Source organism: Lampetra planeri, chromosome 18 (assembly GCF_965212315.1).
Source record: "Lampetra planeri chromosome 18, kcLamPlan1.2.h2, whole genome shotgun sequence".
Taxonomy (NCBI): Eukaryota; Metazoa; Chordata; class Hyperoartia; order Petromyzontiformes; family Petromyzontidae; genus Lampetra; species Lampetra planeri.
The window spans coordinates 3508870-3534467 of record NC_136124.1 but is presented as its reverse complement, the minus strand read 5'-3'; the positions used below and the strand labels follow the sequence as shown (position 1 = coordinate 3534467).

General features: G+C 48.3%; 1 protein-coding gene across 2 annotated transcripts in view; it reads right to left on the bottom strand.

The window, feature by feature from the left end:
* The window catches only part of LOC144723504 (serine/threonine-protein kinase D1-like), a 157792-nt gene that overhangs the window by 74972 nt on the left and 57222 nt on the right, over positions 1-25598 (bottom strand). For both annotated transcript variants that reach the window (XM_078602300.1, XM_078602301.1), the window contains exon 2: positions 16414-16552. In XM_078602300.1, coding sequence (XP_078458426.1) covers positions 16414-16552 — 139 coding nt within the window. The remainder of the gene's footprint in view (positions 1-16413; positions 16553-25598) is intronic.

Sequence of the window (25598 nt, the reverse complement as noted above, 5' to 3'; positions counted from 1 at the left end):
CGCTCTCTGTGGGAGGTACAGATACTCAAATTTTAAATGTTGCAGGGAATTTGTCCGTGAAATACGAAGTGACGATTCATACGGGGAACGAAATATTATAATCAGAATATTTATTTATACTGGAGGAATTCGATGAGCTATAAAGCTTTTTTTTCACAGATGTCCAGTAGGGGGTGGGGGGGGAGGTTAGAACGTTACAACAAAAAACAAATACAAAAACACGATAGGAGTGGAATGTATAGGAAAGGTAAGCTAATAAAAAACCCAAATATACTATTTTATTTCAGCAGGTAAAGCCCACCGAGCGATTAGCTTCTTTTTCAGAAGCAACCTGGCCACAAACGACAGCTCAACGAAGTGGCTTTATCACGTTGAAATGTACAGCAGCCAAATAACGAAATAATCTACGAGGCCGTCAAGAGGCTGCGAACCCACGGAACACAAATCAAGGACAAAAGAAACCGGGAAAAGCAAACAATGAGTCATTATCAGCGGCACTAGACCATGCGCCGCGACCATGCGCAATGCGTGGACTTATCTGATGTTAAACCAGCGTAATCGCGGGTTTGGAAGGCATTAAGCACATTCGTCTCGAGAGTGAGGCCACGGGCTACGCTCGGACGCGGGCGTGTGGACTTGTTGCCGGGAAGAAGAACAACAAAAAAGACCCGACGCCAACCCTTGTGCACCCTTGTTAATTTCCATTTTTGTAAATAAACGTGGTTTGTTGTACTTTGCGTTTTGTTCAATAAATGAACATTTTGCCATAAAATGTCGGCCCTTTGTCAGATCCACTGCTTTGACGAAGGCATCCCCATGATTTGCAAGTCTCGCGGAGGTTATTTTGGCCATACTTCATCACGTCGGTCAGTGTGGGTCGGTGAGAGAGGGGGCAACCACATGGTTACGGTACAACAACGGATGTGTGCTGCATTTCCTTTTTGCTGCCCACAACGTAGCCTTGGCACCAGCAGCAGCAGCATAGAGCTTGTATTGCGTACACACAGTGGTCACCCATCCAAGCACAATCCGGGCTCAACCGTGCCCCGCTTCGGCATCCAAGATCTGACAAGAACAGGCGTATTCAGCGCTATTTGGTCACAGGCCGTATCAAGTAACACCACGGCAGCAACACCTGAGCCGCTGTTTATATTTCCGACGCTGCCGACGCTAAACACGCGCATAGCACGATGCCCTTTGCACGCTGGGAGAGCTAAAGGCGGGATGCGGAATCACTATTCATGGCGCACGCTGGCGCGGTGCCGGTTACCGCGACTCCACGCAGAGCGGCGATGCTTTAAACGCGCCGGGGTCTCGCAGGAACGGCCTCGCACACAGGTGACAAGACGCAGTGCGCGGACCAAATGACGGTTAGCATCTATTTTCTGTGCTTGTTTATTTTTTTTCCCCGTCCTCCTCCTCCTCTGCCGCTGCCGCCAACTAAAATAAGCATCGCGCGCACCCCCCCCCCCCCCACTGCTCCCACTCATTGAATACTTTCTGCCCCGTGTAGACTGCCCGTGCCCAATTGAAGATGGCAAGGAATGAAATTAATAATCTCATTTACCTTTGAAAACAGTTTTGGACATTATTGATCTTTTTTAGAAGGACCTAGCATCCCAACTAAAATGAAATAATCAGAAGGCATGAATTATTTATGGGCGAGAGAGAGAGAGAGCAAAGCCCCCTTTCAAATGCAACAGATAGAGCGTTTGAAATCCGGCTAAGCACTATGCTGCTGGGTTCATATAATCCTTTAAGATTTTTTTTTAAATTCTCAAGCAGCTCGGCACTGCAGCCACACGCGTCATGTGCCTCTCTGAGCTGAGCCATCGTTTGCCTGCATTGATGTACGTCAAATGCAGCTGTCATTTTTGCCAAAATCTGCGACCCCCCCCCCCACTTTAACCGCACCTCCGATTAGCACGGTTGACTACGTACTGTGCGAAAGAAGTTAAAAATAAAAAAATACATACAAGGGTAGCATGTTAACAGCACTTGGTCCCAAGTGATGGGCGAACGCCGCTCAGTAGGGATGGGCGATGGCCTCCGTTGCCCTCAGCTGATATGAAAGGGCACTGGGTTTTTGGGATCCCCGAACCCACCACGGCGGAGACGGACGCAACGCCTGCTGCAGGGCGCCTGCTGCGGGAACGCAAACGAGCCCGGAGAAGCAGACAGGGGACCACCGGGGAGAGTTTTCCACCAACGTTCGTTGATTTTGTTTTTGTCAAGTCTCTGGCCAATTGCCTGGCGCAGCTTTAATTGTGTTGTCAGAGTTTGGATATTTCACGACTTCTTCCCGTCAATTACAGAAGCCAAGTGTGAATTGCTCGATACATAGCGCCTATGAAGGCCGGCATGGCACACGAGGGGGTGGGGTGGCCAGCACAACGGCCTTTGTCTCTCGAGTGTCATTATTTACTCACCACACCCGGTACTCATGAGGCCGAGTCGAGCTAAGCGCAGGACCGGTTCAAATATTCGCCACTGTTATTGATCAGGAGCGGGAATTGAACTCGGGTTGCCGGGTTTGTAGCACTCCCCACGACACCACTGCTCGTCACAAACTTACATGCTTTCACACACACATGCACACTCACGCATTCAGGTGAACACACATATTCATTGGTGCACGCGCGCACACACAAACATTCAGGCACAATATTCGAACTCATTGTGGCGTTGGTGGTGGTGGGATCACGGACTGCTCATGGTGCAGTTAGCCGATCCTCTCATTGATTCCGCTCAAAACGATGCCCTTTGAGGCACAGCGACTCCGTGAGGTCAATTATCCTCTGTGCTCCACGAGGAACTTCACAGCCCAGGTCACCTCACCCCAAACCATAAACACTGGTTCTGTGCCCCCTTCCCCCCCCCCCAGGGGGCTTTCACCCAAAAGCCACGAGCAACCACCCATCCATGCCGCTCCGTATAAATAACATTCCGTATTTGAAGCCTTCAAATATCACAGTTAATTTACATACTTCAAAAAGACTAACGCTTATTGTGAATGTACGGATGTATGTTGAACTTATTTCACACCATGTGTAGGCCAACCGTGCTAACCGCGTTAATCCACATCTATGTGATTGATGCAGATGGTTGGAAGAGAAGATTGTGGCGCTGCGGATAGCGCACTGCGCCATCCAACCCAGCTACTCGAGTTTAATTTATGTACACGGCACTGAGAGTGTCATCCAACTCGATCCTGCCCACTCCCCCCCCCCCAAACCACTTAAACGAACCTGCACTGACCAGCGTAGTGAAGTATGGTCAACAACCTCCAAGGAGTGGGGGGTGGGGGAGGCCCTCATCCAGCAATGGATTAACAAAGGTGTTAAAATTTGAAACATTTAAATAACATATGGAGCAGTCATCAGCAATTGCTTCGTCTAGAGCGGTGGTTCTTAACCTGGGGTGCATGCACCCGCTGGGGGGGCGAGATGCCCTTTCTGGGTGTGCGAGGAGACATGCCGGATTTTTTTTAAGGTAAATCATCGAAACACAAATTAAGCACGGGCATGCAAGTATAATTACTTTCTTTCATCAAACCCTTTGTATTTATTCACATAATTCTTTAACTATTGAGTACTAAAGGGGTGCAAATGCTGCAGTAAAGGTTAAGAACCACTGATCTAGAGGTAATGGTGCCAACAAGTTGCTTTCAGCTAAATGTTTGGTTTGTGGACGAGTTCAATGCTGAACCCCACCGTGCACTTTTATGCACAGTCAGCCATAAGAGGTACTGACGAACAGCACTTTGGTCAAGTTTATGCAATGCTGCAATGGGAGCTTGTCGATGTGTGTCCACGCATATGTTTACATGTTGGCCACACCAGCCCGTTGTGTGCCATGCCAGCCTTGATAGGTGCTCGCTATAACTGCACCTGTCCCAACAGTCTGTTAAAGGCGACACGGGGAAATCTTCGTCTTTGTGCAAGAATGGTGGTCGCACAGGTGGTGCATCTGCCAGTCATGACATCATCACAACTGTCTGAACCACAGGACAAGTTTCGCAGGATTGGAAGGGGGACTGCACAGATTGTAACTCTAGGGGCATCTCCCTTCTAATTGTGCCGGGAAAGGTCCTGGCAAGGATTATTCAACATCGCCTTGCCAGGCATGCCGAGGAGAGGCTTGCGAAGCCCCAATGTGGTTTCAGACCAGGGCGGTCCTGCACGGATGCCACATTCTCTGTCTGTCTGCTACAGCAGAAGTGTAGGAAATTCCAACAAGACCTGCATCTCTACTTTATTGACCTGGTCAAGGCCTATGATACCATCAACAGGCCAGGGCTGTGGGGCAGTTGTTCGTGCTTTCGGAGTCCCTGATTCTGCTCACAATCATTAAGGGCTCTTCATGGGCCTGTCTTGGGGTGAAGCAGAGAAAGCTGCTAAAGACCGTCTGGCATGGCGTGGGCTTTTTGCGGCCTTATGCTCCATAGAGGAGTAAGTAATTCATGATGGTGGGCAGGCCTGGGTAGAGCTACGTGGCCAGGAATCGGAGTCATTCCCAGTTCACACTGGGGTGCTCTTTCAGCCGGACAGAGAGGGCTAAACGGGTGTGGCACAGGCTCGAGAAGGGATGGAGTGATGTGGTACAGGAGGATGTGGAGCTGAGTGGACTTGCCAACGACTGGGACCAGCAGTGTCAGGATCGACCTCTGTGGAGGAGGCTCGTGAAAGATGCTGGGCAGTTGGAGGCAGTCGTCCTCCAGCAACAACGGAGGGCAGATGAGCGATGTTGACAAAAAACGAGTCGAGTGCTAGGCGGCTCAAATGCAACAAAAAGTTGGCACAGTAGGGGGTACAGTTGGTGCATCTATAGGTCATCTCAGTCAGTCAACCCATGGCACCTGGGTCTGTCCGTCCTGAGACCTTATGTCAGCGAGCCTTCAACACTTCACGTGGCCTCAAAGTGCACCTGGCCTGGCCCCGGCGCCGTGGTGATGTCACCGTCACTTAGTGGCGAATGGCGGGTATTGGTATTGGCATCTGCCAGTCATCTCAGTCAGTCAACCCATGGCACCTGGATCTGTCCTGTGGCCAGGGATCCTTCCACACTTACGTGGCCTGAAAGTCCACCTAGACTGGCGCAAGTGCCGTGGTGATTCCACGACCACTTGGCGGAAAACGTCGTGTTTTGTTGCTGTTGCTGGCAGTGGTGGTAGCACAGTGCTTCGTGCACAGTGCTATATTACATTCGCAGCAATGTGGGTTTCAAATTCCTGCACCTGTTCCAGACCTCCCCGAGGCAGACCCAGTGTTAAACGTGGACCTAGTGAAGGTTGTAAACAATAGAACTGAGGAGACAAAGGCAGCCAGACATGGTGCTGGTCACGCCACCACTCTGCTGTGTGCACCAAGGACCATCTGGTACGTGCTTGCTAAAAAGCACTTGCTCAAACAGGCGATGTAGGCTACACATATGACCTTAATCTTCGTGCAAATTATTAGCATTAAAAACTCTCGTGAAAAAATTATATCCAAGTGGGCGATGAAATCCGGTCACAGTAGCTTGCCTTTATTTGACCAATTAGGATGCCACTGGTGGATCATATCTCTCTACCTTCAAAGCGTAACGTCGTGGTTCAGCGCTGCACCTGCCTGACCCTACACAATAAATATGGCTCTTCTGTGGTTCTACCACCCGCACCAATTCGCGGGCTGTGGTCCCTGCCCGCACGAGCGCGCCCTCCTGCCCGGGTACTCGCCGTTCCTCCCACAGATCTACGCGACCGTTCCCTCGCTCGCGCACACGCCGACAGCTCTGCACACCCTCGCCCCTTGCCCACGCACCGTCACCCGCCAGCGCCTCCACTCCCGTGAAAAACCCCGCCGCCGCCGCCGAGCAATTATCCACCGACCGACACGCGTCGAGAGTACGACCCAACGCAAGGCAAGCGCGGAGGACCTCTTCACGGGAAAATAATGGCCCCCAAAATAGCGGAGCCCTACGCGACGAGGGCTCTTTGCATCTTTCATTTTTTTTTTAGACGAGTGTTTTGGATAGATCCGCTTTGCGAGAGGTTTCCGCGCATGTCGCAGGAACGTTCCGACCATCTGCGGTGCTACTTCATGCGGAGAAGCAGAGTGGGGTGGAGGGGGGGGGAGGCGTGGGGGGCTACGGAGGTAGCGAGCTGTGGTGACGCCGGTACAGAAAAGAACTGGAACCGCAGCTCGAGAGTTGCTCTCTCATGCAGCTCCACAACAAAGGAGAAACACAAGAGGCGGTGCAGAGAGATAGACGCAGGGCTTTCTGCCGTACGTATCATGCTAATCGGAATCCAATGCAACGACAGCAGGAAAACACACATCCTTCTTGAACAGGGGAGTTGGTCGAGATTATAAAGGTGGCAGAGGTGCAGCCCTGAATTTGCTTGCTCACGCCACTGCTGGCAGAAGGTTCGTTGCAAGACGGAGTTCTAGACAGCCTCTTTAGCGTGTATTTGGCCTACTCTCTCTCCGCGACTGGTCTGCATCGGCCTGCTCTACCACACGGACACCTTTTTGAAGTGGTGAGAGAACCCACACCTGACCCCACCACACACGAACCAGCCAATCAACCAACAACTGTGGTGAACCTATTTATGCCGCTGGGTGGACAGAGGCATGAGGGTCAGGTGAAGAAACTTGCCACGCAGAGAGCTCAAATGGAACTGGCGACGCCTCTGGATTTTAAGTTCAGTGCGCCAACCATGTCGCCATTGTGCCAGCGTCCCAGATCGAGGGTGCCGACTGCTGTCCAAGTATTCCCTCGTTATTCACGAACTTGCAATCCGCGATTTCATCTTTCTGTGAATCACATCTGGAACTCTACACAACTGTATTGAGAGAGAGAAAAAAACGTGATGATATAAAGTGATGAGCGATAAAGTGATCAGAGATATCCTGATGAGAGACTTTAATAATCATTTGTAATATTTGATATTTATTTACCAAAAAATTTCGTGTTATTAGAATCTTCACGTAATTAAAAGCTCATTTATGTATTCATTTGAGGTCATTCATTCAGAAGATAACATCACTATTCGCGAAATTTTCCATTCACGAGCATCTCCGGAACGCATCCCTCGTGAATAACGATGGAACACTCTGCACAACACAACACAAAGAAGACGAAAGACGCCTCAGCGAGCTTCCCTGGCAAACGGTCGTGCAGCCAATTAAGAAATGTCCTCGCGTTGCAAGACGCGCACAGGCGAGAATCGCGTCGAATTAAAATAACTTTTTTTTTTGTTCACCAACATGAATGCCATTCATCACAGCCGAAAATTCCAGAATGCGTTCGCCGCAGCCACCGCACCGTAATTATGTCCCCGGCGCAATCCACCTCGAGGGGACAAACTCGAACGGACAGCCCCCAGTGCAACCCATTGCCGTACGTCTAGATGCAATAATTGTACCTGCGCAGCCTCCAGCAGTGATACGCTTTGCCAATTGAAAATATCTATATATATTAAAAAACAAACAAAGGTGGGTACTTGTTATTTGACACATTTCAGGGGGGAACAAATGGGAACGTGCGTTTTATTTGTGTGCGCCACGTTTTATTTCACGGGCCTGTGTCGATCTTCTGCTGGATGAAGGCTTCCCGCCCCATGCATTTTGTAGGTCATGGGAGTTGCTTGACCAAATTTCACCATGCAGGTCAGTGGAGGTTGGTGAAGAGCTTAATAGCTCATCGGATTCCTCCAGTACAACTAAATATTCTGGGGCTGAAGGCAGTGCGTGCCCAGGATTGCTTTGGACGTTACTCACCACTGTGATGTCAGCCTTCAAGTTAATTTCAAGTTCAAGTTTATTTTCTTAACCAGGCGAGAGCCTTGGCCAGGAATTATCAGTTCCCTCGAAATGAGAATAATTTCATTATTCATTATTATCATTTTATTTATAATTTTATTCTAAGTACATATGGCGGATTGTTGCAATACAGGGGTCACAATTTAATTGGAGGATAGATAATTTACTTTGTTTAGAATTGTGGTAAATTATAGAACCTTTAGTGACTGCGGGGCTAAGCAAGAACCAAACGTAATATAAATATATATGGCCTGAAAAAACACGTTTTTCAAACGCAATTCAATGCCTATATCACGAGTATAAAAATATATATTTTTGGCGATGAATCGATTCATTGTTACGCCTCTATGGGTATTTTATGCAGTGCATATTTTATTTGATTTCCCACGTGACAAACTTGCAACGCACAACCGCCACCGCTCACGAAGAAGCCGCTGCACAATCACGGAGCTCGTGGGTTCGCGAGTGTCTGTGACGGTCGCCGGGAAAGCAACGGCTTGGCACCGTTTTCGAGGCGAATGAGAAACCGCATGGCACCCGAGTTGCTCGACAAAAGGTGAAGATCAGCGACTGGTGAGGAGCCATTGCGTTTATGTCAAATTAGAAATAAATAAATAACGACGACGACGACAAAAACAACGTGGGGAGGAGCACACCGCCTCCTGCTCGCTCCCCGTGTTTGTGCCTCTCGCTCAGGGGGCTTGGATCTTTTCACCGATTTTATTTTTTTCAGGGGCTCTGGAGCTTATTTTGGGGGGGGGGGGTGGTCCACCAGCCCCACTCCCAGAATGCCTGCCCCTAATCGAGTTTCAGACAACGTTTTCTATCGGATTCTTTGACACGCTTTGCGAAATTGTTTTCTGGAGCTCTGCCCCGAACAGCTCCAGCTGCACTTAAGCCTCGCCGATATGCCCGAGCATGGCAATTATTAAATTGCGAATGAGCCATTTGAAGGCTTAATTGGGTACCGACCGACATACATACTCGATATGAAAAACAATGCGATTCATTAAGGGATAGCTCTTAACAATTATTAGCAATTTAGAGGTATAACAATGCATTGATTTAGCGATTATTATGCTCGCAATATATGCGTAGATGTGCGTAACAATGTATTATTTTCAATCCTTATGCCTTACATGCCGATCACCAGATCTCATTAGACCTCTGGAGCCAAAGCAGGTAGCAGGTTTGAGCTTGAACATCGTTTGTGAATGGTAAACCGCAATGCATAACAGGTTGTTATGGGCTGCTGTTTTGGGGCTATGCAGTGGGCAGGGCATAAAAATGTATTGTTGTACTGTACGTCTACGTTTCCATGCCCATGCTTTCTCCACCTTCACCAACCCACGTGGTCAAGTCTGGTGAAATATCTCCCCCACGACCAGGACGGTATAAGGAGGGGCCCTCATCCAGCAGTGGAGAGGCAAAGGAGTGCACATGTCCATTGCACATAGTGTCATGGGTTCAGATGACACGTGCAGAGTCTAGCGGCTGCAACATCCACTACAGTCTGTAAAAAAAAAAAATCAATTCGTGAATCAATTCATGAACACGAATCGTTAAAATCAATTGAATGTCCAGGGGACGCGGTCAATTGTTAGAGTTCTCCATGGCATTCTTGTTGCACGAAGCGTTAAGAAAAAAACCCCCAGTATTTAACGTTTCATGCGAGCACCTCTCGGCTTTTAAACAAAAATCCAATACCACGGGTGCATTCATTTCTATGGTCACGACTTTTTTTTATTGACAACCCCAGACGGCCGTCCGGACGTGAATGCATTACTCCACAAATACCGAGCGTTAATTCATTTTTCCTTGCCTCTCCCTTACACCGGACACCGCTCTCGACACCACACAAATCTGCAGCACATCATTTACGGCAGCACCTTTTGCCGATCCCCAGGAGGTTTTCCCTGTGGACGAATATGAATTTACACTTGAGAACATGAGGTGAACACGCATATTTCAATAAATCGGCTCAAGCGGGCCACTGTGCAATAGGACGACAAATGCAAAGGACATATCCATTTTTTTTTTACCAAATAGGCTGCAGCCGAATTTTTATGTTTACCACCCTTACGATGGCTTGGTGAAACACGCGTTCCCATATCCACTTCAAACATCTCTGACGCAAGCAATTATTAAGCTACAACATTGTCAGGATCTACAGGAAGGAAAAGAACATGGAAAAAAACCCGCACAATCTCACCCGCGCACAAAACGAAGGATAAAATGCGTTCAGCCGCTGAGTGAGTGGCTCGCAACTGGAGGATTGCGAGGTTCAATTCCTCTGGTTGCGGGTTGACTCTTGCTATCATCCTTCTGGGGCAAATAAATTGTACCACTTTGTGGGCAGGTCTACGTTTTTTTTCTCCCCCGGAGAGACCCTCTCCCTTGCCATAGGAATGTGGAATTTCGACCGCTGGCTCAGGGCTGCACACAGGAGATGAGCACCACCAGAATGTTCATTTGAGCAAGAAATCACTTTGGCCATCCTACTTAACATTAATCTTGTAACCATTCCTCTCCCCAGTAATGTTATGGATTGCCAAGATTTGGAGACATGAAGATATTTAAGAATAAATTATTCGTGTGTCATTTTTCTACATCTTACAGTATTCGTGTAGAAATGTTCATCCCATTAGCCTGACTATTTCAGTAAAATATAATTTACCGAATCGAACGCAGGTCGGTGGGTTCATAGCGTGGTGTGCAAACCACTGCCACACCGCTTTATGTCGTTAAACCGATTACGTACACCAGCTACATGGATGGGAGTGGTGGCAGTGTTTGGCATATTGCACTGTCAATCCAGCATCCAGAGATCACGGTGGTAAAATGTTAACTACCTCGCCTGGTGTACAGGAGGTCGTAGGTTCGATCCCAACCTTGATGCCTGTATATTTGGAGTTTGCATGTCTCTCTCCCACGTGGAATTTCATCCGGGTCCTCCGGTTTTTCCCTCCACATTTAGAAACATGCGTTTAGATAATTTGGCTACTATAAATTTCCACACAATGATGAGCCACTTCGTCGTTGAGCTATCATTTGTGGCCAGGTCACCTCTGAAATATAGCTATATAGCTCTGTGGGGGCCTTACCTGGTAAATAAATAATAAACAGTTTAAATACTTTAGCTTAGATCAATTCCCAGCCGACTACGATCATTGGCATGTGATATCAGAGCTGTAATCTGTCCTCCACTCCCTTCACCAACCCAAACGGACCAGCGTGGTGAAGCATGGTAAAAACCCACGACTGAAAAGTCATGGGGAATCCATTATCCATTAGTGGCTTGATAGTTAAACATGTTTTTTTATATATACACTTCACATACAAATTGAAAAACATTGACATTGACGCACATGGCTTGATGCATAATTCATTGAGAAGAATCCATTGATAGGGGAACTGATGTATCGTTACACACCTGCTTCACACAACGCAATATTACCTGTGTAAGCATTGAATGGTAATTACAATCATCAACTCGTTCGCTAAATTTGGCACAAAATATGAGGAAAAATATGACATTGTGCTGCATCGGATGAACACACCAGACACTGCTTCGCCTCACTGTGCAACTGCTGGATGCAAGTCTGGCCCATCTCTCCTTTCCCATTCTCTGAACATCTTTTTTTCCAACATTATGGCCAACGTACAGAAAATTTTAAGAAAACAAATTAGATACAAAATGTACATAAATGCCGCCTCCCTACAATTAATCACCGAATGAGCTTAACTCGTAAGTAAACTAACAGATCAGTCAAACACATTTCATTCATGCTCGTTAGTTCTTTCGGTAAAGTCACGTAGGTAGAAAAAATTATAGATCACGACGTTTCGATCGCCACACAAGCAACCGTCTTCAGGTGCAGGAGCATGCGCCCATATTTTTTTTTGGTGTTTTTCGTCTTCGTTCAAATTTCTTTTCATAACACATTCCTGCGGAGGGAGCTGGTAGGAACGTTGGGTTGCTCGGTCAATGGCCAGGGTCAACGGCGGTGTGGTGTATTCCGCAAATATGCCCGACTGTGAAGGCGGGCACAAGCCGGCGTGAGTAGGTTAAACGTTGAGTTTTATGAGGGCACCACGGGGTGAGCAGCCCCTACCCATCCAGTCCCACCCTTCCCACCCAGCCCCTCCCCACCTTCCCCTCCCCACCCAGCCCCTCCCCACCCTCCCCACCCAGCCCCTCCCCACCCTCCCCTCCAATTTTTTAATGCACGACGGACGGACACAATAATCCCCTGTGGGCAGGTGTAACCAGGAGGTTCCTACCAGTATTAAGCTTTCTCCCTCTGCCAACTTGTCAAGTTACCCACCGTTCGCGAGCATCGTGAATTATTAGTGGGGGGGGGGGGGGCAATGGAGGGAGAGGCACGTAATTTACATTTTTTGCCACGACGTTAATCTAGAATAAACATTTCACAGAATCCCTACAAAAAAAAAACGGGAATGGTGGCGAGGTTTCCTTGGCAAGCTGGTGGGCAGACGATAAGATGAATGCTAACGTTGGTGAAACATTTTTATTAAAGTCTCAAAATAATGTTTTTTTTTTATGTCAATCTGCTTTAACCTACGCCGTTTTTAGACAGAAAAAAAACTCCAATCGAACGGCATTCATTGCTAAACTGGACGGATGTAACTGGATTATTCTCACTTTGTACGAGGAACAGTAAAAATGTGTGCATTTCTTCAAAGATAAAATATACACAACTGCAAAACAAAACGTATGGAGATTCTTTACACACAGATTATGTTAAAAACTGCTTTTTTGGCAACATATTCTGTGTATTTAATGACATTCATTGAAATGGTAATACGAGCTTGGACTGCGTTTTGTACTATTTTTTGAATGGATTTTGCACGTAAAGAGCTCTCGCCTGAATGCATGTTTTAAATCTCAATGTGGCTCATTTTCATCTCCTGCCGTCGCTACAGTACGGTACCACACACCTGCTACATTTAGCACGAGGCACTCCTTGCGCTAATTACAATTCTATTAGATGGCTCTTTATACAAGGTAATTACTCTAGAGCTCCTTGGCGCACTGTGGCATGAACCCGACGATCCAAGTTCGATTCCTGGCCAAGGCCGACATCGATGGCGAGTAACACCCGAACCGGTCCCGAGTGACCACCTTCACTAACCGCACTCACTGACCAATGTGGTGAAGTATGGTCAAATCAACTTCTTTGATTGGCACATGAATCGGGGAGGCCTTCATCCAGCAGTGGATCGATAAAGGGACGTTTGCATCATGCTCTCGTTGCCTTTATCAGCAAGCATGGGGCGCCGTGGTGGCGAGCTGTTAATTACCTTGCCTGGTATACAGGAGGGCATGGGTTCGATCTCGACCCTGATGCCTGTATATTATGAGTTTGCATGTTCTCTCCGTGTTCGCATGGATTTTTCTCCGTGTCCTCCGGTTTTTCCCTCTACATTTAGAAATATGAGTTTAGAGTATTTGTCTACAATAAATGTGCACATGCCAAGCGACTTCGTAGAGCTATTAATTATCTGTGGCCAGGTCGCTTTTAAAAAAGCACTATATAGCTCAGTGGGCATTACCTGGTATAATTAAAACATAATTTAGTTTAATAGTTTAAAATGGTGAAGAGGGGTCAAAAGAAGGGCCCCTCATCAATCAACCAGTGGATGGACAAACGGCTGTAAATTCCTATAACGGTTCATAAATTGCAGTACACATCTACACTGCAGAGATGTAGGTCGCAAAAAGCCACCGTTTTCTCCCCATGAAACTTGCACATTGCAGTTGCAAAGCCAGGCAAGCGAGCATCGATTTTAAAATCGGCCCACCACAAATAGACGGCGGCAATTGATTCGCCCTTTAGACATGCCACACATGTGTTTACACAATTCCGTAATTGTTGATCTACATTGGGGAATACTAGTGTTGATGGAGCGGACCCTTCTCTGCATCACAGATGCTTACACTCCTAAATAACGGATGAGACCAGGGTATACAATGTGTGTGAGTGCAGTACGGGGAACGGTTATCATCTTCATCATCAGCCATGATAAATCCACTGCTGGATGAAGGCCTCCCCAAGTCTTCACCATCTGCCACACCTAGGACCTGCACACGAGCTAATGTTATCACTCTATATCCTTCATGAATGCACTCTGGGACGAATTCCCATTCCTTGGCTATCAACTCCATCACCATTCTTGGCCATCGGCCACCATCATTGCTTCCAGCGATGCATCCTGGCCAAGCCTACTTACTTTTACAAACAGGTTTAATTGGGTTTTTAGCCTATGTGTGCTTTCTCTAATCTGTGTGTTCCTCCTTCCTGCCACTTAATAGCAAACACAAACTGTATTGTATCATTTAAACACATAAGAGCCTCACTGGATCTCAAGACACCAGAGGTGGGACAAAGTCATTGTTATGCAAGTCCAAGTCGAGTCGCAAGTCATCAAATTCATGACTCGAGTCTGACTCGAGTCCAAGTCACATGACTCGAGTCCACACCTCTGCAAGACACTATTATTTTAGGAGGATTCTAACTTTGGATTTTTGGCCAATTCCTCTGGAATAATTTTGCACGTGGTAGGCCATCCATATTGGCCAGATAAAATCCACCCAAGAGCAACACAAGACCAAACACAGGGGTCTGTGGTCAAGAGCACATTACAGTACGAGCCAGTATACTAGAGTAAGAAGACGATTTATTTACTTTGTCAACCCACTGTCGGATGAATACCTTCCCTACTCATGCTGTATTGTTTATGGGGGTTGTTGAATCATACTTCACCACCCTGGTCAATGTGTGTTGGTGAAGGGGCGCCACGGTGGTGCGGTGTCAACTACCTTGCTTGGTATACAGGTGATCATTGGTTCGATCCAGACCCTGACACCTGTATATTTGGAGTTTGTATGTTTTTTTTTCCCCCGTGGTCGCGTGAATTTTTCTCCGGGTCCTCCGGTTTTCCCCTCCACATTTTGTAAACATGCGTTTAAAGTATTTGGCCTCCATACATTTCCACGTGATTAGCCATCTTGTTGAGTATCATCTGTAGCGAGGTCGCTTCTGAGTAGAGCAATATAGCTGGGTCTTTACCTTGTTGTGGCTTGGCTCTCCAACGCACCGGTGTGCTGTACTAGTGACGAATTGGCCACGTTTTGTTTACGTGACAACCCTTACTAGTTGGCTGTGTCGGGTGGTGGCGGGTTTTAACGACCCATTTATATATTTACAGGATCTAACCCAAAAAAAACCTAGATTATGGGCTTTACCTTGTACGATAAAAATGTTTGTTTGCTTTCAAGCAGGGCTCAGGACTCATTCGGATATCACTCGCCGCTGATGTTATCCATTGGCAGGAATCAAATTCAAGTCTTTGGTTTCAGAAGGCAATGAGATAATCAATGAGATAATCACTGCAAAACCATTCCCCCAGAGCAAGAACATCCCGAACAAAATATGATTAGATGTTCCTAAATCGTGAACTCAAATTCAAGACTGATTACAAAAGGATCCACGGAAAACATACACTAGGGGTCGGCATTCTCTAGCCTCACCTTGGGTGGGAAAATCACGAAGGCCGGCCCCTGGGTGCGGAAAAAAACCCCAGAGGGTTCTACACCATGCCGTGGTGATGTAGAGGCATGGCCAGGTATGTATGCAAGGTGCTCGCCAACAGCACTTGCCCCAACTGCCTGCTAAGGTTCTACGGGGGATCTTCATCTCTGTGTGTATGTATGTTGAACTTCTTTTCGCGCAATAAATAAGCCAACCGTGCCAATCACAATGAGAACAAAGGATGTGTTTTCGTTCCTTGGGATGATTGAGTATGAGTGCAACCCAAGGAAAGTAATCAATTACGGATGCAAATGCAATGAAGATGACTGGAGAGGTTACATTTTAACCGACCGGGAGAGGTCAAAACGGTCATTGTCATTTTGAAATATGGGGAACTTTTTTTGAGAGGGTTAATGGCACAGGGGAGGGGGGGGGCATTTGCATTGCTTGGGTTAGATCGCGTAAATATCTAAAGGTGTCGTTAAACCCGCTGCCACCCGACACAGCCAACTAGTCAGAGTTGTCACGTAAACAGAACGTGCCAATTCGTCACTAGTGCAGCACGCCGGTGTGTTGGAGAGCAAGTTTATAAAATGTTCCTTTCCTCTGTCCACCCACAGCAGTGTAAACGAGGACACCGTAGCTCAACGATGGGCAGGTCGCGTGCGGTTGGGTAAAGTGTGGGTGTGCTCCCACCTCTGCCAGTGCACCTGGCCAGCGTGGAAGAGTAGGCCTATATACCCTCTTTAGAGGGACTCTGCAGAGCTCCTGCTAATGGAGGCCTTTGCACCAGCAAGAAGTCCCAGGCTGTGCCTGTACCAGGGTGAGCTGCCATCATCATCACGAGCCATGAACAGATATCCCACAGGTGTCAACTGCACATTTCGTCATTTGTCTCCACTTTCCTCCGTCTTGTGCCAACATCCTCAAGTAGGGCCAAATCTTTCTGGCACCAATCTCTTATGTCGTTGTCGAGCCATTCTCACTGCCGTGCCCGGCATGGCAGTGCGGGAGAAACATTCCCTACGAGTGATCCCAGCCCGTGCTCTCACCAGACAGGACCACCTCCACCAGGTCTCCATCCCGAATGTCGTCCGCAGACGTGAGCAGCTGCAGGATGTTGTGGGCACTCAGGTCGTGCCGGAAGAGGAGGATCTTGTCAAACATCCCGTAGAAGCCGCACTCGGGGAACTGGAAGACACGTTCCACAGCAGCACACAACGGCGGTCACGTGGACTGCAAAGCATTCGAAACGCCGCGTTGTTTACAATGCGGATTTGCTGTAAAAGGCATTGGTGAAGAGTAATGGTGGTGAACAACTCACACCCACCCCACCTCACACCTCAATGAAAAGGAAATTTTGCCCCCATTCAGGGTCACGGTTTCAAGACAGCGGCATTGCGTCGGATGGCAGGTGAGTAGGAGCGGACTTCATTATTTTTTACCAGGTAAGGCCCACTGAGCCATATAGCTCTTTTTTGCAGAAGCGACCGAGCCACAACTGATAGGTAAACAAAGTGGCTTATCACGTGGACATTTAGATGCAGCCGAATACTCGAGATGCACACCGTTTCGAAACGTGGGGAGAAAATCGGAGGACCCAATTGAAAAATCCACGCGACCACGTGGAGAACATGGAACCTCTGAATATCTCGCCGCCGTGGTGACCCAATTCCCCACTGGCCCGTGGAGCCCAGACACCGAGCGATGAAGGAGGGAAATTGGACAGAGGTCCTCGTTTCAGTGCTTGCTCCAGGGTCCATTCTCACCACACCCCACGCGGCCAATTCAAGAAAACAATTGTTTAACAATGTGGTCAATGGTAGCGGTGGCTGTAGTGGGTGGTGTTAAAACTGGGTTAAATATACAGTTTGTTCTCCTATAATGCGAGAGTTGCGTTCCTGAATAACACCCCGTTATGGAAAAATCGCGTTATAATAAATAATATATAACATATGGTAAAGCACAGTCCGCGATAAACACGTGAGATACATATGCAGGACTGGACAAAGACCGAGGTGTGTGGGTCGCATCGAGAAGCATCCAGCAGCATCCCACCTTGTGCGATGCCACGCAAAGGCAGCTGTACAACCATGTATTCCTACTCGCACCACGCAGTTCCGCTCACTAGAGTCGCGTTGTATACCCAATTCGCAGCCGCGTTATATAAAAATGTGTTCACTAATACTTTCATTGCATTCTATATACAATTCATGCGATGAAATCATGTGTTATAGGAGAATGGACTGTACCAGCCCCTTGTCAAACCACTGCTGGATGAAGGGTCTCCCCGTTCAGACTTCATCGTCATTTGACCACGAATCGCCATGCCGGTCGCGCTACCGGTCTGGTGCAAGTGGACGGGGAGCTAAGACCCGTTAAGAGATCGCCTGCCACTGATCATGAGAATTGAACTCGGGGCAACGGGTTCACAGTGCAGTCCGCTTAATCACTGCACCGCCGACGCACCCTGTTAAACCCACGACATGCTAAACACCAGAGGTGGGACAAAGTCATTGTTATGCAAGTCCAAGTCGAGTCGCAAGTCATCAAATTCATGACTCGAGTCTGACTCGAGTCCAAGTCACATGACTCGAGTCCACATCTCATAGGTGGGACAAAGTCATTGTTATGCAAGTCCAAGTCGAGTCGCAAGTCATCAAATTCATGACTCGAGTCTGACTCGAGTCCAAGTCACATGACTCGAGTCCACACCTCTGCTAAACACATACGAATCACACACAAAAAACATCTATGCTCATACGGGGATGTTTGATGCATGTATTGCGAGCATAAGAATCAACCGTTCATCAACGAACCAATGCATTGTCCAACACGTCAGGGCAACGGCTATGTGGGCGCATGATAACCGAACTGCTCTACTGAATCTAAAGTTGCTACTCTTTTATTTTTCATACTACACACACACGTCTTGTGTGCTATACTGTACACCAGTTGGCACACGACAGGCATGTCATCCATCATCACACCTTCAGAAATGTTATGAATTGTCATTATCTAAGCTTGTGATATTAAGCTTTAAAAAAAAAATCTAGTTTATACTGGTGGCCTCGTTGGTATTTTTCATCTAATTTATTACATTTGGATGAATTGACATGAGCTTAAGGAACATTAGCATATCGGTTATATATAGCAAATGATCAATACTAACATTCACACATATTGGTATTGTGATTGCAAAAATCTATATTTAAATTGACGTGCATAGAAAACACAAAGAACCCACTCCGCTTTTTATTTTGCAACTGATTTCCAGAACTTCTCTTTAATCCTTTCATGCTGTGAAATGCATGTTCTGGAAATTGCAACACTTATTTATCCACACCGTTCGGTTTATTCTTCCCCAAACCCAACTGGAAATGGATTAAATAACTGTTAACACGAGAGAACATTTAAACAACAACAAAAACCCGTGTGGTTTGGCCGAAGCCACATTAAAAACCCTCCAAACACAACATCGATTCCACACGGGGTCCCATAGGAAACAATTAAAGGGCACTCTCTAGACCTTCCACGCGGAGGAAAAATGATGGGTCGGGTCTCTTGCACAGGATCCCACAGAGGGTGGGATCCTGTGTAAGGGGGGGGGGGTTCCTTTGGCTTCCGCAGAATCACAAACTCACGGGGTTCGCCCATCCCTGCAGCACTGTACCGTGTCCTGTTTTGTATGGGACCATCCTCTTGGGGTAAATGGTAATAATAATAATAATGCTTGTACATTTTTCCATTCTAAGACGACTCAATAAAGAAAACGCACGCTTAAGTATAAGCATGTCAACAAATTAACACATGAAACTTATTTTCCTAATACCTTGAAACGTATGTATGGTGAACTTCTTTCGCACTGTACGTAGCCCACTGCGCTAATCAGAGTAAAATCGAAGTGCAATAATTGTCGTTTATCCATGAAGGTGTCACCGAGTCTCAGATGTTTTCTGGAGGGTCCTGTCTGCATTGAGACAGAGGGAAAACGTCGCCAGTAGTCGGGTGGCACTTTCTCTCCATTCCCTCTCACTGCAGGAACTACAGTATTCAATAATGGTAAAAGTGCCCTTCAGTTGCCTAGGAATAACCATGCCCTACATTTACCTAGGAAAGCCTCACCTCACCTCTCAAAGCTCTCTTCAGCGCAAACTGACCCATGCATACACTCTCCAGCTTCTGGGTGATTGGATCATGAGCTGTTATAGGTTGTAGAGTTATGTGGTGAACAGCAAAATAAATAATTGCACACTATTTTTTATGCTTGGACGTCTATTCCCCCATCTTGACCAACTCGGAATAAACAGGGTGGTGAAGCATGGTCAAATAATCGTCAAGATCCACACAGTGTAGGAAGGCCCTCATCCAACAGTGGAATACCAACGGTCTTTACATATTAAACGAAGCAACAACAACAAAAAACATTCCAGCTATTCTCACTCTCCCGATGGATGAAGGGCTTCCCCACGCCACCTCGTCCATGGGGTTTTGCTTGACCATCCTTCATCGAGCTGGTGGGGTTGGTCAAGGTGCTGGGCAGGTAGAGAGCGGGACCAGTTGCACTTGCATCTATGATAGAACTTCTGTCGCACCGTACGTAGCCGACCGCGCTAATCGGAGGTGCCCCGGGGGAAGGACGACAAACTAAACGGTTCCGACGTCACTTGCGGCCGACGACCTCAGCCGTGGCTGGGAATCGAAAACCTGGTCCCCGGATTTCAGAGCACGGCACACACCAACCGCCGTACCGCCAACTCCACATCCTGCCCGAGGACACGTAGATACCGATATTCGCACCTTACGATTAGCACGGTTGGCTACGTACGGCGCGAAAGAAGTTCAACGTAACGTACGAACTACATTCCTCGGCCCACGGACATGACACAAAGCCGAGACCGAGTTGTTATGCAAGAGGCTGGGCGGCACTTGGCAAGGGAAATTGCCAGAGGGGGGGGGTGGGGGGGTCAGGCAGGGCGGCGGGGGGGGGGGGCGAAGGAACAACAAATGGAAGTGCGGCCACCTGGGAGGACAGGGCAGCAGGAAGCTCGAGAGCAGAGCTCCGCTCACGGGAAGTGGCGATGGCTTGTACACTGCCCCCATGGTCAAACTCGCTGCCGTATGCAGCAGCAGCAGTTGACGTCGCAGCAGAGCACCGGCAAAACAGGATGTGAGACCCCTTCTTGGTTCTTTCGGAAAGCAGGACGGCTGCTTGCGTTGTGGCCGAAACGTCGTGAGAATTATTTTATTATGTTTTATTTTTATTATTTTATTATTTCTATTCTACGTGACTTTACCGAAAAAACCAAGAAGATGAATCCCTGCAGTCACGAAAGCTTTAAATCGAAATTTAGGATGCGAGACCGTTCCCATTTGATTTCGCCAGTGCTCGATGCTACCACATTGCTCAGGGGTGGGCTGCTCGAGGTTTATGTAACGTTAAAAAAAACACACACAATTTACCATTGGAATTGGCACTGCCAACCCCATTAGCCATGATCATGTCCAGGTTAAAGACATCCCATATCTCCTCTACCCACACCTGAAGTCATTCAACAGTCAAGGCTATACGGGGGATCTTTTTAATTTGCATGGTGATGACTTGGGGAGGCCTTCATCCAGCACTGCATTGACCAGGACTCGTAATGGTGATGATGCATTTTACAGAAAAGCTGCATTGAGTGTCAAGGCGTTTTTTTCAGGAGGCTCCTGCTACGTTTGGATTGTTGGACAATTCCCCGAACGAGCGTTTCGCTTCATGCAGGATGAATCTGGAGTCACCGTAGAAAACCTGCCGCGTGAGATCGTCACCCAGCAGTGGATTGAAACGTGACCGATGGCGACGATGACGACGGCAGTGTTTACACATTGAGCATGCGATTGGCTAACCGCATCACAGATGCCGCCCCTCTCTCCGTGGCGCGCACTCTTTCGTCCTCCACGTGGCCCCCGTGGGGGTCTTCAAAGGGCGAGGCACCCGGAGATTCCAAACAAACCCCGAGGGGTCAGAGGAGGGTCAAGCCCCTCTGGGTGTCCTCACAACTCTTTACCCTCGCATTCACACCCCGCCACAGCCCAGGCCTCCACAACACAGCCCGCTTTCAAGTGCGGGCGCCTTCTGGCCAGGAGATGCCAGCTGGTGTTGGTGGTGTTGGTGGTGTTGGTGGTGGGGAGTGGTGGCGCAGCGGTGAGCGCGCTGCGCTACGAACCCTGGCGATCCGAGTCCGATTCTCGTGCATGGGCAACACAGGTGACGAACATCTGAACTGGTCCTGGGCTTCCCCCTAGGTCGACTCGGACTTAAATGAGTACCTAGTGTGTAAAAATCGCCAATCGGGAGACAAAGGCGGTCGGGCGTGGTGCTGGCCACCCACCCCCTCGTGTGCCATGACAGCATTAACAGGTGCTTGCTAACAGCACTTGCCCCAACAGTCTGTTAAGGCTATACGGGGGATCTTTGTATTTGGTGGTGTCAGTGCCTGGAGTTCCAGCCACTTGCAGGATGTTTTTGTACAGATGCTTCCTACTAGGCTACCGAGACGCAGCACCATGCATGACCGTGCATGCCCGTATGTCAAGCGCTCCACTATTATTTACCTCCGTTATTTCCGTTCTGGATTGTAAATGTGACGTATGACTTTTAAAGCTAAATTAGCGTAAAAAAAAGTATTTTATACGTCAGGCGATAACTGGTTTAATTACCAAAATTCCCATATAATGTATCGCTGCTCTGCAGTAATTCGTTTAAATTACAATAAAGCTTGGGGGGGGGGGGTGGAGGGGTCTGGGTCCTCACAATCCAAGGCCAAGAGGCTGCTCTCCCATACAACTTCTGCGTTCATTTTGGCCCGATGATCAAAGTCGCCCCACATCGCGACAGCTTTCAGGAGCACAAAGCGGCCCATCACAAAAGCCCCCTCGTGCAATTGTGAGTGGGGTCCCCCACCAAAGTGCGAGATGGCTGTGGAGCACCTTGACAGCATAGTTCAACATACACACACACACACGCGGGCCAGGACAGCCTATATACAAAAGAAAAAATGCCATCAGCGTCAAGGTCAAAGAGTTCATCACGGTCAATGCCGTTAATGCCGCCACGCTTATATTTCCTTCAGCGAGGTCTTGCAATTGTTGCAAAGTTATCATCGGACCTCCATGGTCTGCTTTCACAGTATCCAACGATCTGGCCTCAGGTTTTCTCCTGGGTCACAAACCTGTGGCTACCACTCCATTTCCGGTCTTGATAATCTGGCCTTGTCTACCCCTGCATGTGTTCCCACCCAACACTACCTCCTGTTGTCTCATAGTAATAAGCGTCATTAATTTACCGCCCACTATTGGATAAAAGTCTCCCCCACATGCCGTGTTGATCGCCGAGGTGTTTGGCCACACTTCGCGATGCTCGTGAGCGAGTGCTGGTGAAGGGCGAGTCTCAGGACCCTTTCAGACATCGCTCGCCACTGATGTCGGCCAAGGCTAGGAATATAACTCAGGTAGCGTTCAGAGCGCAGTGTGCTAACCATGTTTGCGTGTAACATTGAACTTCTTTCGCACCGTACGTTGCCAACCACGCGAATTGCAGGTGCGGGGGAACACACACAAAACCATCGTGCCATTACATCCCCGAATGACATTAACGACACTGTATTGGCACGTTCTATTACGAACGACCAGCTTGCACAAGTGCTGTGTTACGAAACGAGAAAACCATTTCAGCTTTGGAATTTTCTCCGGGACCATTTGGAATGGGAGCATCGGTTGAGACACTTTGTCAAGTCCAGTTCCGTCACTCTGGGCATTTGTTCCTGCGTGTGCGCGCCCGCTCCCATTCCACCGCCACAAATCAATCATCGTTCCTCTGCGCGCGTGCCTCCGTTCGGCTGCCACTTCGAGACTGTTTTTGGGCCACCAGTCTCTCTCTCTCTCCTCTCTCCCTTGCGGCAAATTGTTCAGCCCAAGGTGCGAATTTCTTTTCATAAAACACAAGCAATTCAGAGAGTCCATCGGCAATCACCATGTCTCTTTTACGAAAAAGGAAGCTGGGAATGTTCATTTTTTTCATATTGTGTTTTTTTCGCGAAAAAAAACACGGCCCGGTACAACACGTCGGTGTTCAATAGGAGAGGGGCAAAAACATCTGCTGGGAATTTCCAATCAGTGTCGAGGGCAGCTATAGGAGAGGTAAAATACGACCCCCCCCCCTGCCCCCCGCTAAGCTGGAAACATTAATGATACAAGTATTTTTTTAATGAGAAAACAACAAAAAATAAGGTGTGAAGGAATAAAATGTTAGGGGTGGAGCGCGAGTGCAGCGGTAAGCACATGACGCTTCGAGCACCCGAGAGTTTGATTCCCGACCTCGGCTGACATCAGCAGCGAGTGGCATCCAAACCGGTCGCAGGTCTCCCCATTCACCAAGCTTTGCTGGTCAAACATACCCTCACCATTAACTGTCACAGTTGCAGCCATCTTGGGAACAACCACTCGTCCACATGAATCGGGCTCTTGTTTGTTTGGTGACAAATACAACAACCGTCATTCGCCAATAAGTGGCGGTGATGTCACCACGACGCTTGTGCCAGGCCATGTGCACCTTGAGGCCACGTGAAGTGTCGAACGCCCGCTGGCAGGAGGTCACGGGGCAGACCCAGGTGCCACGGGTCTACTGAGATGAGTGGCCGATGCACCACCTGTGCCAACTTGCTGTGCTTTAGCCACCCGTCGCGCCGCTCATTGTTGTGAGCGTTGCTCCTCCACACTCCGTTGTTGTTGGAGGGCGACTGCCTCCAACTGCCCAGGAGCGTCCTTTACGAGCCTCCTCCACAGAGGCTGATCTTGACACTGCTGGTACCAGTCATTGGCAAGTCCACTCAGCTCCACATCCTCCTGTACCACATCACTCCATCTCCTCTCTAGCCTGTGCCGTGCTTGTTTAGTCCCCTCTATCCGGCCAAACAAAAGCTGTTTAGGCATGCGGGCTACATGACCCAGCCAATGCAGCCTTGCCTGCCGGAGGAGCTCACCGATGGGACTTTGTCCAGATTTTTCAAGGATTTGTGAGCTGCTCACACAATCCAGCCTGGTTAAACCCAAGACGGATCGTAGGCAGGCCAGCCTAAATGAGCACATGACCGGCTCCGGTTCGACAGCACAAACACACGTACACGTTTCTCCTCTCGTGCTGCGCTGGGTTGTTCAAAAAAGTGAATCTATAGCATTCAGGCCAACAATGCGACCCGGCATTCTTTGCTCTCTTTGCAGCACTTGTGCCGGTCGCGGATGAGAAACCGCACACATTTGGTGCTCTCGGCATCGATGGATTTCCAACGGCCCATTTGAAAGCGGCACTGATAAATTGCGGACGATCTCCCGTGAAGTCTCCTCGACAAACAGCAATCAAACGGCACCTACGCCCGGCAACAATAAAGACGCAGTAATGGAGAGGGGAGGAGGGGCGTGAATCGCAATTTATCACAACCTCCCCGGAAGCTCTGGGAGTGTTATTGTTGCGATGATTTGAAATCAGCTTGCAATTCACTCTTGAAAAAATGGTTGCATTTTCAAGCAACTTTGTTACATGTCACTGGATGTAGCATATTGTCGGAGGGCGGGGGGGGGCTCCTGTGCTCAGGAGGTAAAGGCTAAGAGCAGGATTATCCTTTGAAGTTAAGGTGAATCAGAGTGACATTAAGGTCATCCACGCTGGCAGCTCAATCGAGGAAATAAATAAATGTCCGTGTGCCTCATTATTCCTTCATCCCCATGCAGAGGTTAAGGATACCGCTGTCAAAATCCATTAGTTTCATTCATTTGCTTTTGCACAAGGCCAACATTTATTCAATTTCTGTACTCTTTAATTAAGCTTGTAAGCAGTAAGTGTGAAGAAGGTAACACTTTAGTGGACATGGGTGAAACAAGCAATCAAGGTGGAGAGGGAAGCCTGATTCAGTTTTATAAAACACCCGGCTAAATTTGAAATATATTTTTTTGCTTTTGCAAAAAAAACCCAATAACGAATATAAACAAGAGCTTAACGCATTCCCCTCAGGCAGTGTAGCTGCCGAGTGAGATTGATTGTGGTGGGAAAAAAAGAAAGAATCCCATGCTGGCAAGGCATGAAGGCTCAAAAGGCCTAGGAACGAGGGACCTGGCAGATGTCCTCACCGCCAGCCGGGATGAACGGCGACACTTGTGGCCTTCGCTCGCGCACACAGCCCCGGTTCCAGCTTGCCGCTCC